The sequence below is a fragment of the Stegastes partitus genome, unplaced genomic scaffold, assembly GCF_000690725.1.
Source record: "Stegastes partitus isolate 25-593 unplaced genomic scaffold, Stegastes_partitus-1.0.2 Scaffold1620, whole genome shotgun sequence".
NCBI lineage: Eukaryota > Metazoa > Chordata > Actinopteri > Pomacentridae > Stegastes > Stegastes partitus.
The window spans coordinates 55860-70915 of record NW_007579351.1 but is presented as its reverse complement, the minus strand read 5'-3'; the positions used below and the strand labels follow the sequence as shown (position 1 = coordinate 70915).

At 38.7% G+C, this 15056-nt stretch overlaps 1 protein-coding gene across 1 annotated transcript in view; it reads right to left on the bottom strand.

Annotated features, from left to right (window-relative positions):
- The window catches only part of gnptab (N-acetylglucosamine-1-phosphate transferase subunits alpha and beta), a 25604-nt gene extending 11116 nt beyond the window's left edge, over positions 1-14488 (bottom strand). Inside the window, exons 1-7 of the mRNA XM_008300992.1 lie at positions 14182-14488; positions 13570-13655; positions 13062-13181; positions 12570-12620; positions 9665-9867; positions 7481-7545; positions 7197-7331 (exon numbers count right to left, since the gene is read on the bottom strand). Of these exons, the coding sequence (XP_008299214.1) occupies positions 7197-7331; positions 7481-7545; positions 9665-9867; positions 12570-12620; positions 13062-13181; positions 13570-13655; positions 14182-14343 (822 nt within the window). The 5' untranslated portion in view covers positions 14344-14488. The remainder of the gene's footprint in view (positions 1-7196; positions 7332-7480; positions 7546-9664; positions 9868-12569; positions 12621-13061; positions 13182-13569; positions 13656-14181) is intronic.
- Between the last annotated feature and the right edge of the window lie 568 nt (positions 14489-15056).

The following is a 15056-nucleotide window of genomic DNA, read 5'->3' as shown; positions in this document are numbered from 1 at the left end:
GTGTGTGTGTGTGTGTGTGTGTGTGTGTGATATATGTGAGAGAGACACCCCTGGCCTTGGCCATTAAAAACCTTCTGTCTCCTCTCTCAGACTTTCTCCATCACCCAGCACCGAATACAAACATCTCCCATGGGCAGTGATGGAATGTAACTAAGTACATTTATTGAAGTACTTCAGCATTTTCATTTTTATGTTACTTTATATTTGTGCTCCTCTACATTTCTTAAGGAAATATTGTACTTACTACTGTACTTGTCTGGCGTCTTTAGTTATTCAGTTTATTTACATTACTGTTTAATGCTTTTCTATAGACTAAGATGCATATAAAATTGGTGTAGTAGGTTCGTCATTTTTCATGTAAAAATACCAATATTTAGTGGATCCAACTTTTTAAATGTGATAACTTGCAGCTCTTCCTTTAACTTATTTTAATAACTTAGAGATCTGGACTGTGGGTTGGGCAAAAAGTTTTGTGAAGGTGTCATATTGAGCCATATAACAAAAACAACAAATCAATCAAACAACTGATAATAATCAGATCAGTCCATAATATTACATAGTTAGAAAATGAGCTGCCAATGGCAAGGTTCTGTTTACAGATTAATAATGATTAATACTATTCAAATGATATCATATATCATAGAGTAGCAGTCACTCTCTGCATTGTATTTTAAGTACATATTTCTGACTATACTTACATACCTTTACTTAAATAACATTTTCAAACCAGGATTTCCTTGTAATGCAGAATTACTACTTTTAAAGGCTCTGAATTCTTCTTCGACCTCTGCGCACGAGCTCGTGTTCGGCCTCGACTCGTCCGTTTTTCTCCGCTCCTGTTTTTAGGTGAGGAGGATTAGCTGGTACTTATAAACCCAGCGGAGAGACAGCAAGGCACGGATCACGTTGCCATCTTTATTACAGCTCTCTTTATAGTCCTGATAATGCTCGAACACATGCACAAAAAGCAGAGGTGTGTGGCGGCCTTAGACAGGCGTGTGCACATAAGTCTGGTTATTTACTACGCGACGGTTAAGTAATGATTAAACCTGTCAAAGTTAAGTAATTTCACCTGAAAAAGTTGAAAAGTTAAAAAAAAAAAAGTATGAGAAAAAAACATTTACATTCATCAATATTAAGTATTTTATCACCAAGCTTCTTCAGCTCCACATCTGTGTGCTCACTACTGCATTAAGAAGCCCCGAGAGGATTTTGTTTGTTTTATATAAACTGTATATCTACATAAGATTGTTGGTCAGACAAAACAGCAACTTGTGGACCTTCAGCCCAGACTCTGAGACTTCATGATGGACACTTTTCACATTTTGAAGTCTAAATCAAGAGCTTCTTAAGACCAGCCTGGGTCCAAAATCACCAAACACCAACATCTGAAGACCTTGTTACATCTGTCACTTAGAAAATCTTTCATTCCTAAATTTTCGAGCTTAGCTACAAAATCTGAGCACAAAATAGAAAACGGCTGTAAGTTCTGAGGGTATTTTTGCTATAACATAAGGTTAGTGTTGCTATAACTTAAAGTTAAAAAAATATTGCACTATAATGCTTGTTATTGTGCTCTTATGAGACTGTTTTAGAATTCAGCATCACCGCACACAGTAAAGCTCCTTTCAGATGTTCACTTCTTTAATTTAACCTGATGGCAACTGAACATGTTAAGCATCCTCCTCACTTTTCTGTAAAAGTTGCAACGACTATCTTACCCAATCAGACCCAACAACATCTATGTACCACTTTCAACACAGCACAAGTGTGGACTGCATGCAGCCACGTTAACCAATCAGCACACAAAGGCGATGTACTTCAAAATGTGTAATTTCACAAAGGCTTTTTTCCACACTTCAGCACTTACTAGTCCAGAAATTTAACAGAGTGCTAAAGATGCAGTATGTGTGCCAAAATCACAAAACGCCTTTCTAATTCACTCTGCTCTACAATGTCACCTCTATCGCAAACTTGAATGTCTATAAAAAATAAAACTTCACTACAACTAAGGCTGAGATTAGCACGTCAGATTAATGACTAAAACAGCTTCTGACAAAACATTAACAGGCACTGCAGTTCGGTTTGTTGCTTCCAGCTGTTCGTAGGTGTATTTCCTCTGGGTTTATGAAATACTTTCACTTTAACAGATGAATGAAGTCAGCAATGTTGCTTATTGCATGTCGGGAAAGAGCTTTAACATTTGTCACCGTAAACAGTGGAGCTATAACCAGCAGCACTGATTTGCCACGACGCACTTGACACCTGTCACCAAAATGTTTGTATCGCTAACAAACATCGACCTGGAAGCGGACAAGTCGTTTTTCCTGGCGTCAAATGCGACTCGAGTCTCTAGAGGGAGGAAGCTGCTCTTCTTCAGAAAAACAATCTCAAGTAGGATTAAAAATATGGAACCACATGTTTGTTTTCAAGGAGAGGAGACAGAAAGATGAGCTGTGGTGCCTGTGCTGTCAGTGAAATTTAATGTTGAAAAAGTAAACACTGCAGGTTTTGTCAGATCATCTTGCACATCCTCCAGACAGCAGCTGAAGTTATTCCTCACCGCGGCATTAACAAGCCCCGGGTGTATTTTACTCTCAACACGTTATAAACTATAATCACTGAGGCTTGCATGTTGCTGCAGAGGTTAAAAAAATGTAATTAGCCAAGAAAAAAATCATCGCTGTGGGTAAACTAATTAACCCAGTGGTGAGCGACCTTTTCAGGCAGCTGGACTCAGATGTTACAGCAACTTGTAGCCTCGTCTAAACTTAAGTTGTATTATTCTGTTGGATGGAGAGATTAGGTCAACACTGAACATCAGAGACAGGCCAGAAAAACTCTGTAGCAGTTCAATTGGTTTTGTTTTAATAATTTAAAAAGCGTAGGATATTAGTTTGACAGTGAAGTTCCATAGAGACTCTTTTCTAGATCAAAAAAAAGTAGTGAGATAGCTCCGTTGCAAACATCTGACATAGAACAAGTCTCTATAAGTCAAAAATTTGACAATCCTACTGAGACAATCCAGGAAAGTTACTTGGACACACATTTAACGCAGACTGTTCTTGAGGATGTTATTTATCTGAGATGAAAAATTTGATTTAAAGGGATAGTTTGGTTTCTTTGAGGTGGGGTTGCATGAAAGTCAGTGGATGAATACAGTAAATGACGAGGAGAAACCCCCAGTATGGAGAAGCAGTGAACTGAAGCTTTTATATCATTGTCTTCAAAGCCACCAGTCAAAAACCACCACTCATTTTAACCTGCAGATCATGAAGGCTGCCAGTCTGTTATTGTGTCATTTTGGTGTTTAAACATGCCAGTACAGATCTGATCTGGGTGTAACAGCTTCAGTTCTCTCTTGGAAAGGGCTCAATAAAGGTACGGTAAAGTAATGAAAACATCTAAAAACTGAGCTCTCCTAAAGTGATTTTTCTTTCTAAGTGGTTGAAATATATTCTGTTTTTGAACCCGTCCGCAGAAGTTTACTGTTTAGCTTCCGTGCCGGATCACCTGTCCGCATCTCAGACTGATGGTACGTGATATGCTGTGAGTAATACTCGACAATTGACAAGTACCTCATAAAACCCACTTCAACGAAACCGATCTGTCGACATTAATCATCCTGACATGAGACATTATCACCTGATGTTGACGTGCAGGGAAGTCTGAAGCTGATGGAACATGAGAAAGGGAACTCTGGGAATTAGGTTTGAAAATAAAGGTTCCCTTTAAGAGCATTTGCATAAACTTTTACTGAATAAACATCAGAATTAAAGCAATCAGTCATGAAAGTAACATTTTTTTTAAGCAAAAATCCCTAAAAAGTCACTGGTTTCAGCTCCATGATGAACAACATCAACTGCTTTTGTCTGTAAAGATTCTCCATTATCCAGGTCCTGATATATCAAAGTGTCAAAATGAAGCGAACTGGACTTGTTTGTTTACTGAAGAAGTTGCATCTTTCAACAAAAGGCAACTGACTTACATGCGAAGTGACCAGTTTTTAAGGTGGTAATAGCTCCTCAAGCACTTAAATGCATCAGACTCCCCAAAAGTCAGTTAGAACTGAAGAAGTCTTTCAGATGAGAGATGAAATGTTTTCAACAGACTCAAGCCAATACAGGTCGTTCTCATTTCAACACTTAGATAATTACTGCTTTTCTTCCTTCTCTGTATTTTGTCTGAGAGAAATCAGAACATCTTTGGATTTTTGACAGTTTTTATTAACTAACTGAGGAATTTGAGAAACTATGGGGACATTTTTCACCTTTTTCTTAACTGAAAAAAATCATAGACTTCCTAAAAAGTAACTGTGAGCTGCAGCCTGTCTGAACACATCATTATGTCACAGCTCATTTCATTATCTATACAGAGATCAGTACAACGAGGTACCTGACGCTTTGTATTTGCATATTTGCACTCAAGCATGTACAAAACACTAACATATAATTTGCTTCACAAAATCTACATTTAAAGTTTTCAGAATCTCTCTTTAGTTTTTGAACATTCATTTCTAATATTAGTCTCATTTTATTGCTAACCTGCATTTCACTGCACCCTGCTACTGTGTACATGTCAGACATAACTTCTGGATCTGGCTTCACGGTGAAGAAGGGACACCGTGTGGACACTCGCGGGCTTCTCAAGCGCTTTGAAACCGGCAAATACAAACACATCAGCAGGCTTGTACACAAACACGGGCAGCAGGACTTGACAGGCGACAGCACGGGCAGATGATGGGGGTTGCAGCGCAGCTTTCATCACCATAGCACTCGGTCTAACACCAGCTATAAATACCAGCCGCCCCTCACCGCTGAACCTCTCCCTCCACACTATGCACATCATCCCTCTTTCACAGAACCGGCCGAGTGACACCAGGAAACACCTTGAAATCCAAACTGCGCATTGTGCGGCAGCTCGTGTACCTAGAATCCCTCCGACCCGAAGCGAGGAACACACACACTTTCCATTGTCTTTCCTGGACTCCGTGCGGCTCCAGTGTCATCTTTACTCCCACCCTCTTTATCACGCCCCTTGCAGCATGTTCCACTGACAAAATAGCAAAACTGCACTCCAAACAGGTAAAACCGGGTCTAAATGTCTGAGACGGCGGAGTGGGAGCTGGTCGGTGAAATCCTGGTGACCTTTCAGCGTGCCGTCTGGCGCCGTGCCTCTCTAAACAGTTGTTCTAATGTTAACCCCCACACTGCCAGCTAAGGTTACAGCCCGAATACCACTCGTTATTATCACATGATCTAGCAGGGTATATCATGGCAAACCTGGAGACCAGTGCAAGGAATGATGGGACAACTGTGATTGTGATGATATGTAGGTTAAATGCTGTTAACCTACATATCATCACATATACAGTTACAGTGATTTTGACTCCCTCGAGGTCCACGGCAGCTTCCACTTTACAGATTCTCCCCCGATTTGTGCTTGCAAATAATTTTAAAATCGCAACTAATATACAGAACATAAGGCAAGTTTCAGATAGTTACAGTTTAGTTTTAAAATAGGAACAGCATTTTGTATATTATTTATTTTGCTGTTCCTTTGTGCCTACATCAGCATGCTTCCTGGGTGGATATAACTAATCAAAAGACTGTATATCTTTGTTTCCTACATGCCAAACATTGCAACACGTGGTTGTGTTGCTGTGCTCTGGAAAACCTACCATGACTAGCCCTCAGCCAGGCGTTAAACAGATTATCATGCTCGTTAAAAGTGGATAAATTTGCATTTGCAGTGAAGTAAAAGCTGAAAAACCTTGAAGAGATGCTGAGGAATCTTTTGCATTTATTGTAAACTGATTAACTGGCTTAAAAAACTATAAGTGAGTATTGAACTACAACTATGTTATATGTGAATGTGTGAGTTTATTTTATTTTGCCGTAAAGCGCTGTGACATTAGGCGTTATCAATTAGTATGAAGGTTTTTTTAATTCAGTACAAACAGTAAAAGTAAACATTCATATTACTTGTTTTGTTTGATCTTTTTCTACTTAAGAATCCATTGATGCAAAGCTATTGTATAACACATTTGTTTTGCATTCTTGTGATATGCAAAGGCAGTTATGAAAGCTGTTATCTAATCTATCACTCATTAATTGTCATCAGCCATGTGAGTATATTATCAGAAGACAGGACAAACAGTTGACTCATGTCCGTCCTGCCCGTCGCCCGGCGTGACAGGGTCACTCAGCTCCAGCCTGTTTTGTTTTCTTTGGTTATTTCTGAGTAATCCATGCTTGTTAGTGGCATTCCTCCCTCTCGAAATATAAAGCAGAGTTCTGATTAGGAAAAATTATTAGATACACAAGTTGCCAAGCTAAACAGAGGCCCTTTATCCACATCGCAACATAACTGTTTAAAATAGAAAAAGGCCCTTTTTAGCAGGACGGGGCAACCTCCTCTTCAAGGAGGGTTTCACATTCGTGATCAGATCTTTCTAAGAATTTGTTGTTATGACCATCAAAAACAAAATTACAGTGTATACCGTAGTATCTTATCGTTATATACTGTGTTATAGTATAATGATGATGTACAAACATCCCTCAATACTGTGATAGGATTTTATACATGTGACATTTGGTGGCACCATCTGTGATGTAAAAGTTGACTTTTCCTTTGGCACTTCGATGGCACCAATTTAAAGAAAACTGAAGGAAATAAAGCATTTTCTTTGCACTAAACACGTAAAATCAGAGTATTACTTGTACACTGATAAAAAGAGCAACTCTGCCACCTGCTGTTTTGAAACCAACCTAAGATACCCTGTGGCCAGGCACCTCATACAGCATACAGCGTTTCAACATTTTGCACAAGTTTTGGGTGCAAAAGTGTTAAAAAAAAGAAAAAAGAAAAAAAAAGCTGTCACTTATATTTTATAAAATGTACAAGATGTAATAAATAAGAATAAAATAATAATTTCTAAATTAAAATATCCCAAAGACAAACTGAATGTAACCAAAAGAAAGAACGAACAGAGAATTATTGCAAAGATGTCCAAATATGTTGAATTTTAAAAACTACAGAAGTGCACTACTGAATAAAAAAAGAGTTTCTGCATTGTTGTATCTCGTTCCTCTTGCAAAGACCAAATCTATCCAGGATCACTACAAGAAACAAGTTTTGATGCTGCTGTTTTGTTAAAGAAACCCAAGGATTGATTCAGAAAATGACTGTTTTACCTGTTTGATCTTGCTGGTTATGACGGAGGGCAGCTTGACTCGCAGCTGCTCCGTCTCCTTGAAGGTTGCCGGGAAGCCGCTCAGATAGGCCAGAGACTGCATGCGGATCAGACCGGGAGCCTCTTTATCTGTCGTCTGCGTGACACACAACAAAGACGTACACTTGAACGTTCGAGAGAAAACACCTTTTGATGTGTAATTACCTTCATCCTGTGGTCATAAATATGAACGAGGCCGTTTACAAAGACGATAGGACAATACGTTACTGCGTGTATTCAACTCACCAGGTAACATCTGGACACAGACAACTTCTGGTCTTCTTTCAACACATCCGTATACGCTTTGTCAGCTGGATAAAGCAATGAATAGATGATGAGCAGCAGAATGTAGATATGTCCTCGAGCAACATGCTGAGTAATTAAGTGTGTTCGCAGATTTCCTGAGCAGTAACAGCCCTCAACTATGACTGATTATCGATGAATACACGCTCATAAAACTGCCCTCAACTAATCCTGGTCACTTGATTCACTGACTGATTGACGTTTTCTAGTTTGCTGGAAAACAATAAATGGTCATCTTCTAGTTTTAACATGACATGAGATTTTTTTTTCCCACATATGCTGATAATTTGACTTTTCCTTCCATCCCAGACTGACAAACTCAGTTTTTTCTGATGGTCTGCGTACGTCTGCATACACATGAAGATGTTTAACTCTGTAAGGACTTGCCATTTAACTGTGATTTTTTTTTTCATTTTCATTGATGTGTGCATTCTGGTTTTGTTTCCGTTCTGCCATGTTTTCTTCATTCCTTGATCTATTCTTTTTTATACCCATTTAAAATTGAGACTAAAGCTTCTTGTCCATTATCTGTTTATTAAAAAATTGAAGAAAAATCAAATAAGTTAACCACCAGCTTATAAAAATCAGACTTGTAGTCAATAATAATAAGAACAAGTGAAAGCTGAGCTCATTTATGCATTAGGGTGAATGCTCAAAATGTTCCTATTCATCCACATCCTGGTGTGGGTATCAGGCTGTACCAAGTAAATCAAACTGCACAAAGCCACTGGATTACTTAAGCGGAAACTTAAACCACTTAGATCTCATTGTTGCATTACAAGTAGCCAGTTAATTGCCACGGCTCTGCACTATCCTGTCAGAGATCAGAGCCTCTTACTATTGAACGCATTGTCTTTTTAAAGGTTAATTATTTGTGTCATGGTTGATACTTTCAATTTTGCTACAGCAGAAGGGTAAAACTGGTTGCTTCAGTAATACAAGGACTGCAGAATAGTGCTGAATTTTAACTCCAGCCTGTTTTAAAGAGAATAAACATTTTACTTTATTAATTATTATGTATGCAATGAATACAGAATGTTTTACAGCAAGTCATGAGTATAAATCTTTACATTTCTTACAGGCGTTCAACGGTAATAGAGTCCAGCAGAACTATGACACTGTGTAAATGTGGACACAATTCATAGATATTGTACTTTAGGTTCTGAATCCTGTTCATGTGTGGAGGGGGGCATAATTTACAACAGCTTACTGCATGATGTTAAAGGAAATGAGCAGACTAGAGTTGGGTCAATGGGATTTAGCAAAAATCGAGTAAGGGTTCACCGATTATCGGATCCCATACCCAGCATATTTTCTCAATATCTGTATGAATATTTTTAACCAATTCTCAATAAAATAAATGAATTTAAAAATGCACCACTTTGGCTTTTGCCGCCACCAACAATCTGTGTTTCCAAGTAATGTCTCGCCCACAGCACAAGTAAAGACCTGCTATCAACGCTGAAGAAGAGCTGGTAAAAAGTTCTCTTTTAATTATTACAGATGTTTCATACTAGCGTTTATCCATCCATCCATTATCTATACACCACTTAATCCTCACTAGGAGGGGCTGGAGCCTAACTAGAGTTTGTTATTCAAAATTTAACTGTACGCTTGATATTTAATTTTAATGTAAATCTACATCGGTTTAAAATGAAGGTTATTAGTCTCCTTGATTACTGATAATTGGTTTTGAATTGGACACAACAGAAACACATCAGTCGACGCCTAAGATATACAATTTGTGTAGTGATCACTATCTATGATAATTGAATCTCCACGTCAGCTTTCATCTCTGCAGATCAAACTGCTGCTCTCACTTCCTTGCAGCTTATTGTCCTTCAATGCTGCTGCTGTTACTGGTTACGCAGATTTCTCTCACTGCCACCGCATCATCACTTTCCGGTTACTCATCAATCATAATTACAAATATCATCTTTTGCATTGTAACTTCAGGGAAAACCCTCCTCCTGCGGTTGGTTACTACACTGCTGGTATATTTTAATGCTCTCCCTGCAGAATCTCTCTCTCGCGTGCTGACTGGACTCATTTGGGGAACATCCTTTCCTGCCAAAGTTTGGTCTCTTTTGTTTGCTGAAACTGCTCTGATCCTTTGTACGTTCTTACCGTCAGCCTGCGAATGGAAGATGACCACGGAGACGGAGGTGGGCGGGTGGAAGGGCTTGTTCATAAGCAGCAGCTCTTTGGCAGCAGAGAAGGAGGCAGAGACTGACGGCAGCTCTTTGAGTGTAACGTTGGCTGGCAGAGCCGGGTCCAGGGCCAACATAGGCGCTATGATGCAGTGGGACAGCAGGCATTCAGGCTTCACACTGAGACAGAATGGACACAAGAGGGAAAAAGAAAATGCTTTAATGCAGTGATTCCCACTACGACCACCTCTGGGTTATTTCAATAGCAGCAAAGGTGCATAAAAAGATAAAAATTGAAACTAGAATTTGATTGGAGAGCTGAGTGGACCTTGAGCAGACAAGTTCATAGTTAACTAAAAGTAATGGATAAGCATTGAGTACAGACTGCCAAAATGAAGCAGAAATGATTAACATAGATGAGTAATAATACAAAGTGATACAGCTACCAAAGAGCATGGCAAACAAAGGAAATTATTAATTAACAATAGGCTATGGATAAACAGATGAAACTGTAAGCTAAGCATAACAGATAAATAGTTGATAGAGCAAGCTAAAATTGGAAATGGACAGGCAGAAGAAAACAGCTAAAAGTGAGGACAAACAGCTCAAACTGGTGGATAAAAGTATTGATGAACAGTTGGATGTTTTTAGCATAAAGTATGGCTAAACAGTTGGAAGATTTTAGCTAAAAAACTATAAACAAATTGATAGACACAAGTTTTAGCTTAAAATATGGATAATATTTGGAAGATAAGCTAAACGTATGAATAAATGGTTGAAAGATTGCAACTGTTAGCTAAAATTAACTGAAAAATTGTTGATAAAAATTAGATTTTTTTAGCTAAAAGTGTGGATAAACACCTGGCAGTTTGACAATGGATAAAACTATTGATTAATAAAAGTTTTTCAACTTAAAATATGGATAAATATGGACGACATAAGCTAAAAGTATGAATAAAGAGTTGGAAGTTTTAGCTAGAAGACTGACAAATAATTGGAATTGTTAGCTATAGCTACAGGTAAACATTTGGAAGTTTTAGCAGGAAAGTGTTGATAAATCGTTTGCTAAAACTATATACAAACAAAAGGTTTTAGCCACAATTATGGAAACTCAATCGAACATTGTTGGCTAAAATTAGGAAGAAACAGAAATTCTTCCCTAAAACTGTGACTTGGAGTTAAAATCGTGAGTTAACAGTATGGATTGAAGGTGAAATCTGGAGGAAGACTGATGACACTTAGCTCGTTAGCATATTGGGCTAGTTAGCATAATTAAATAGTTTAATGTGCCAAATCTATCATCCCTGTCACTACTCACCCGTAGCCTAAAAAGCTCCAACCAAACTGACCTAAACACTGACGACAAAGTATTTTAACAATATCCACTTCTACACAATTAAGGCAGTTTAAAAAAAATAAATAAACACATTTTAAAATGAGCTTAAATGCATATTTTGGAACATGAGAGGTGGTGTTGACTATCTGTGGGGGCAGAACGGACAACATGTTTTCATCAGTACATCTATACCTCATACACTCAGGAACACAACCACTTCCTTTACTTTGTGGTTTTGCCCTTTGAAAGACATCTGCATGAAATTAGTCAAGTTCACACATTTAGCAAACACAGATACGTTCCATCAGACACTTTTTGCATCTGTGGTTAAAACTCAGCAGCGAGACGGAGGGAAAAGATAAAGAGGAGGGCCGTTATCAGCCCAACAGTTCTGCGGTGACCAAACAGGAAACGCCTAAACTGAAGCGAAATCTTTACTGTGGTTCAATATGTTGATTTAAACAGTTATCAGAGACTATCTGCAAAATGGAAAATAATGACTTTTTCACCTTAACCAAAGCTGATTACTTCAAAGCCTCAGGGTACACTTACTGATTATTATTGATAATTATTGTTGTACATTTAAAATGTCCCAGAAAATCTACACAATTCAGAATCTTTTCTTCAACATGTCAAACAAGAAGGGATTTATCAAAATGGTAAACACCAAAAAAAAGTGCCATCACTTCATTTCTGGGAAAAACAGCAACCTTTCTCTAACTGACATCTCATCGGTTAGTTTACACCTTTGACTTGTATTTACTGGTCGTATGACAGCCAACCCCCCCTTCCTGTTTCAACATTAATGTTCACACTTTGCTGCTTCATTGTGTCATATATCAGTTTGAACGAAGTCTGACAATTAACTCTGAAAAACTGAGGTTGTAATCAAGCATGCAATACACAGTAAAGAGCCTCTCTATTACATATGCATGATGAAATATGCATTAAATTATATTTCAATAGATGCTAAAGTTAAGTTTTTAGTTATCTATGGTTATTATTAGTAGTAGTAGTCGTAGTAACAGTGTTGTTGAACTGGACTGCACCATAGTGAGATTTTTGTAATGTTTTTGCTTAACATAACAAAAATGAAAATTATTGCATTCAGGTACAACAAAACCACTAACGACAACTTCAAAACACACTATGGTTGAATTAACTCATTTTTGTTTTGCACATGTGGCAGTGCTTTTGTCTTTTGTGGTGGATTAGATTGTATACGTGAGCAGAATCAGGATGACAGGATTTTTATTATACTTTTAATACAGTGGTAGCTTTCTCCTCCATATGTCCTGTTGCTGCATTTTTGCAAATCAATGAGCACACTTCTTTATAGAAACACTATAGATATATGATTTTACCATGACTTGAACAAGGGATTTATTTTGAATTCGCCAAGATCAGTCATCTCATCTTGCAATGTCACGTAGAGAAAGTTTATTTCCTTTAAGGTAACTGTATCACTCTATACTGTGTAGACCAAAAGTGGGATGCAATATTAGACATACTATGATACTGCAGCAACACCCAACTCACAACTCACCTGTCTTTTGGCACTTCGGTCGTCTCACTTGCGTTTTTCCCCAGGCGATCCCTACGTGCAAGAATTCAGTGAATTTAGTGTTTTCATGAGCAGGAACAAGGTGTACACTAGTAAAACAGTGTCTGCACAGGTTAAAAGAAGCCAAATAACAGAGCAACTGCACAATTTTAATTCGGACACACAGTTCAGAGAATAACAGAAACAAAAAAATTGTCTGAGAATTTGTCTGAGCTTTGATCTATGATTCCCTCTTCATCTGGGTTAATGTCTAAACTAACCAATCAGTGTCAAAATGATAGAGCTACACTGAAGCATGTGTGCGAATTCTGGCTGTATTCAGCTGAATAACTGGAGGCATGTGAGCGTGTTTGCATTCTATATTGTCGAAAATAAGAAAAAATTTGCATAGTATTTTAAGCATGGCTAGCAGCTTGCCAGGAATGAGGTCTGACTGCAGCACGACATCAGCAGAGACGGGGGAGCCACAGCTACCTCAGAGCTCTTTGTTCTTCCTCCAGTTGCTCTTTGACCGCCTTCAGTTCCTTCAGCAGAGCTGTGTCTGTGCCGTTCACCCATGTGTACACCACATCAATAGGCATGGGCAGACAGAGCCTGCAAAAAACAAACACTCATATCACTCAAGACAGGGCTCAAACTGCAAAGCCGTGACCCTGTTTTCCTCCTCAGCACACACTTTCCTCCGACATGTCTCAGTTCGTTTGCGTACATGCATGCATAGCTACACTCTTCCGTTGCTTTCACAGCCTTGTCTGGCATCATGGGGAAGGTTTTTGCAGATTGGAGGCTTAGAGTTTGCATATTTATTCCACATAAACATTTGAATCACAAATATGATTTTTTGGTTTTAAACCCCACCCAGGAAGATTTTGCACTTATTACTGGAAATGACAGAAAACATTTGCTGTATACAGGATCCCATTCAGCCAAATGAGAAGAAGTTGTTATGCTTGGTGTCTTCTTTGGAAGCATGAACGCTCACCTGCTTTGGAATGATTTCCCACCCACGTTGTCCCTGTAGGAGTCAAACAGCACATGATACTGGTCCCGACTCCACTCTACCACCACCTGCATGGACAGAACAAGATGCAGATCTCACATTTCTAACTCCAAAATTAAACATCAACTACATCCAAGGAAAAGCCAAACCCACATTCAACACAAAACATGGCAGTTTCCTTGTTCCTTTATTATATCCACGCCTCCTGTGCAGAGTGACATTGTCTGATTCATTTAAGGGCATTTAATTTGACACATATCCAAGTAACACATTGGGAACTTCTGGGAAAGCTTGAAGTGATGTTCACATAATCCTCCCACAAACTTGAGTAAATTAGCCAACCTCAAAAAGCTACAGAGTGACTTAATATGCAGAATGTACATGAACACAACAGAGTATCGTGACACGTCTTGATTTAAGACCTACAAGACATATGAGCTCATTGACAAGCAAGTTGATTTTAAATATGCATTTTTTTAAACAGAGTCTGGTGAGACCGTGCAGCAGCCACCCGAGCTGAACTGAAAACAGCTGTTAGGTGAGAGCACCGTTACTTAGTCCAGCGAGAAAACCGGACAGTAGAAGAAAACTCACCTCTCCGAACTGAAAGGCGGAAACTATCACGAGGACGATCCCTCCGAAGCAGAGGTAGAGTCCGTATCGGTGGGACAGACAGGTGTACGTCTGCCGCTGTAACAGCTTCAGCACCGAGTTCACGACTACCATGGTTCTCCTGGGCGAAGCATAGCGCTGCATTCATTCAAAAAACAAAAAAAAAGCGCGAATAAACGCACTCAACAAACAAAGTAAACATCACAAGCGACCCGGATCCGTCAGCTGACCGCCAGCCAGACTGTATGACACATGACAACCATACATCGCACGCTTCCTCGGCGGTGGTGACGCTGCTGCCGCCGCGCTGCTGCTGCTGCCGCCCCCGGACCAAAGTCGTTGTCGCCCCCTGGTGGAGAGGAGGAGGAACTGCGGTGCGTTCAAGGCCTCCAGTAGACTGTACCAAATCTTATTGTAAAATTACAATAAAACACTGGCAGCTGTGGTCACAAGTATTTTATTTTTACAGTATTTTAATTATAATTTACTAACAGTTTATTACTGTATAATTGATTTCAACACTGTACAGTAGAATATGAGTTTACTGTATAATCCTGTAGTTAGGCTTTTCAGTCATTAGAATAGAATAGAATAGAATAGAATAGAATAGAATAGAACAGCTTTATTGTCATCATACTGGGGACATGATGAAATTCTATTCTATTCTAATTCATATATTATGGTGTTCCCAGTGTAATCAACACGAACTGTAACTTTATTTATTATAACAATACAACAATGTGTTTTTTAATCTTTATGATCCAGTTTAATATTTAGAAATGCATACACCTCTAAAACACCTTAAATAGTGATAGACAAAGTTTAAGGCAAGTTATATATATATATTATTTTTGTTT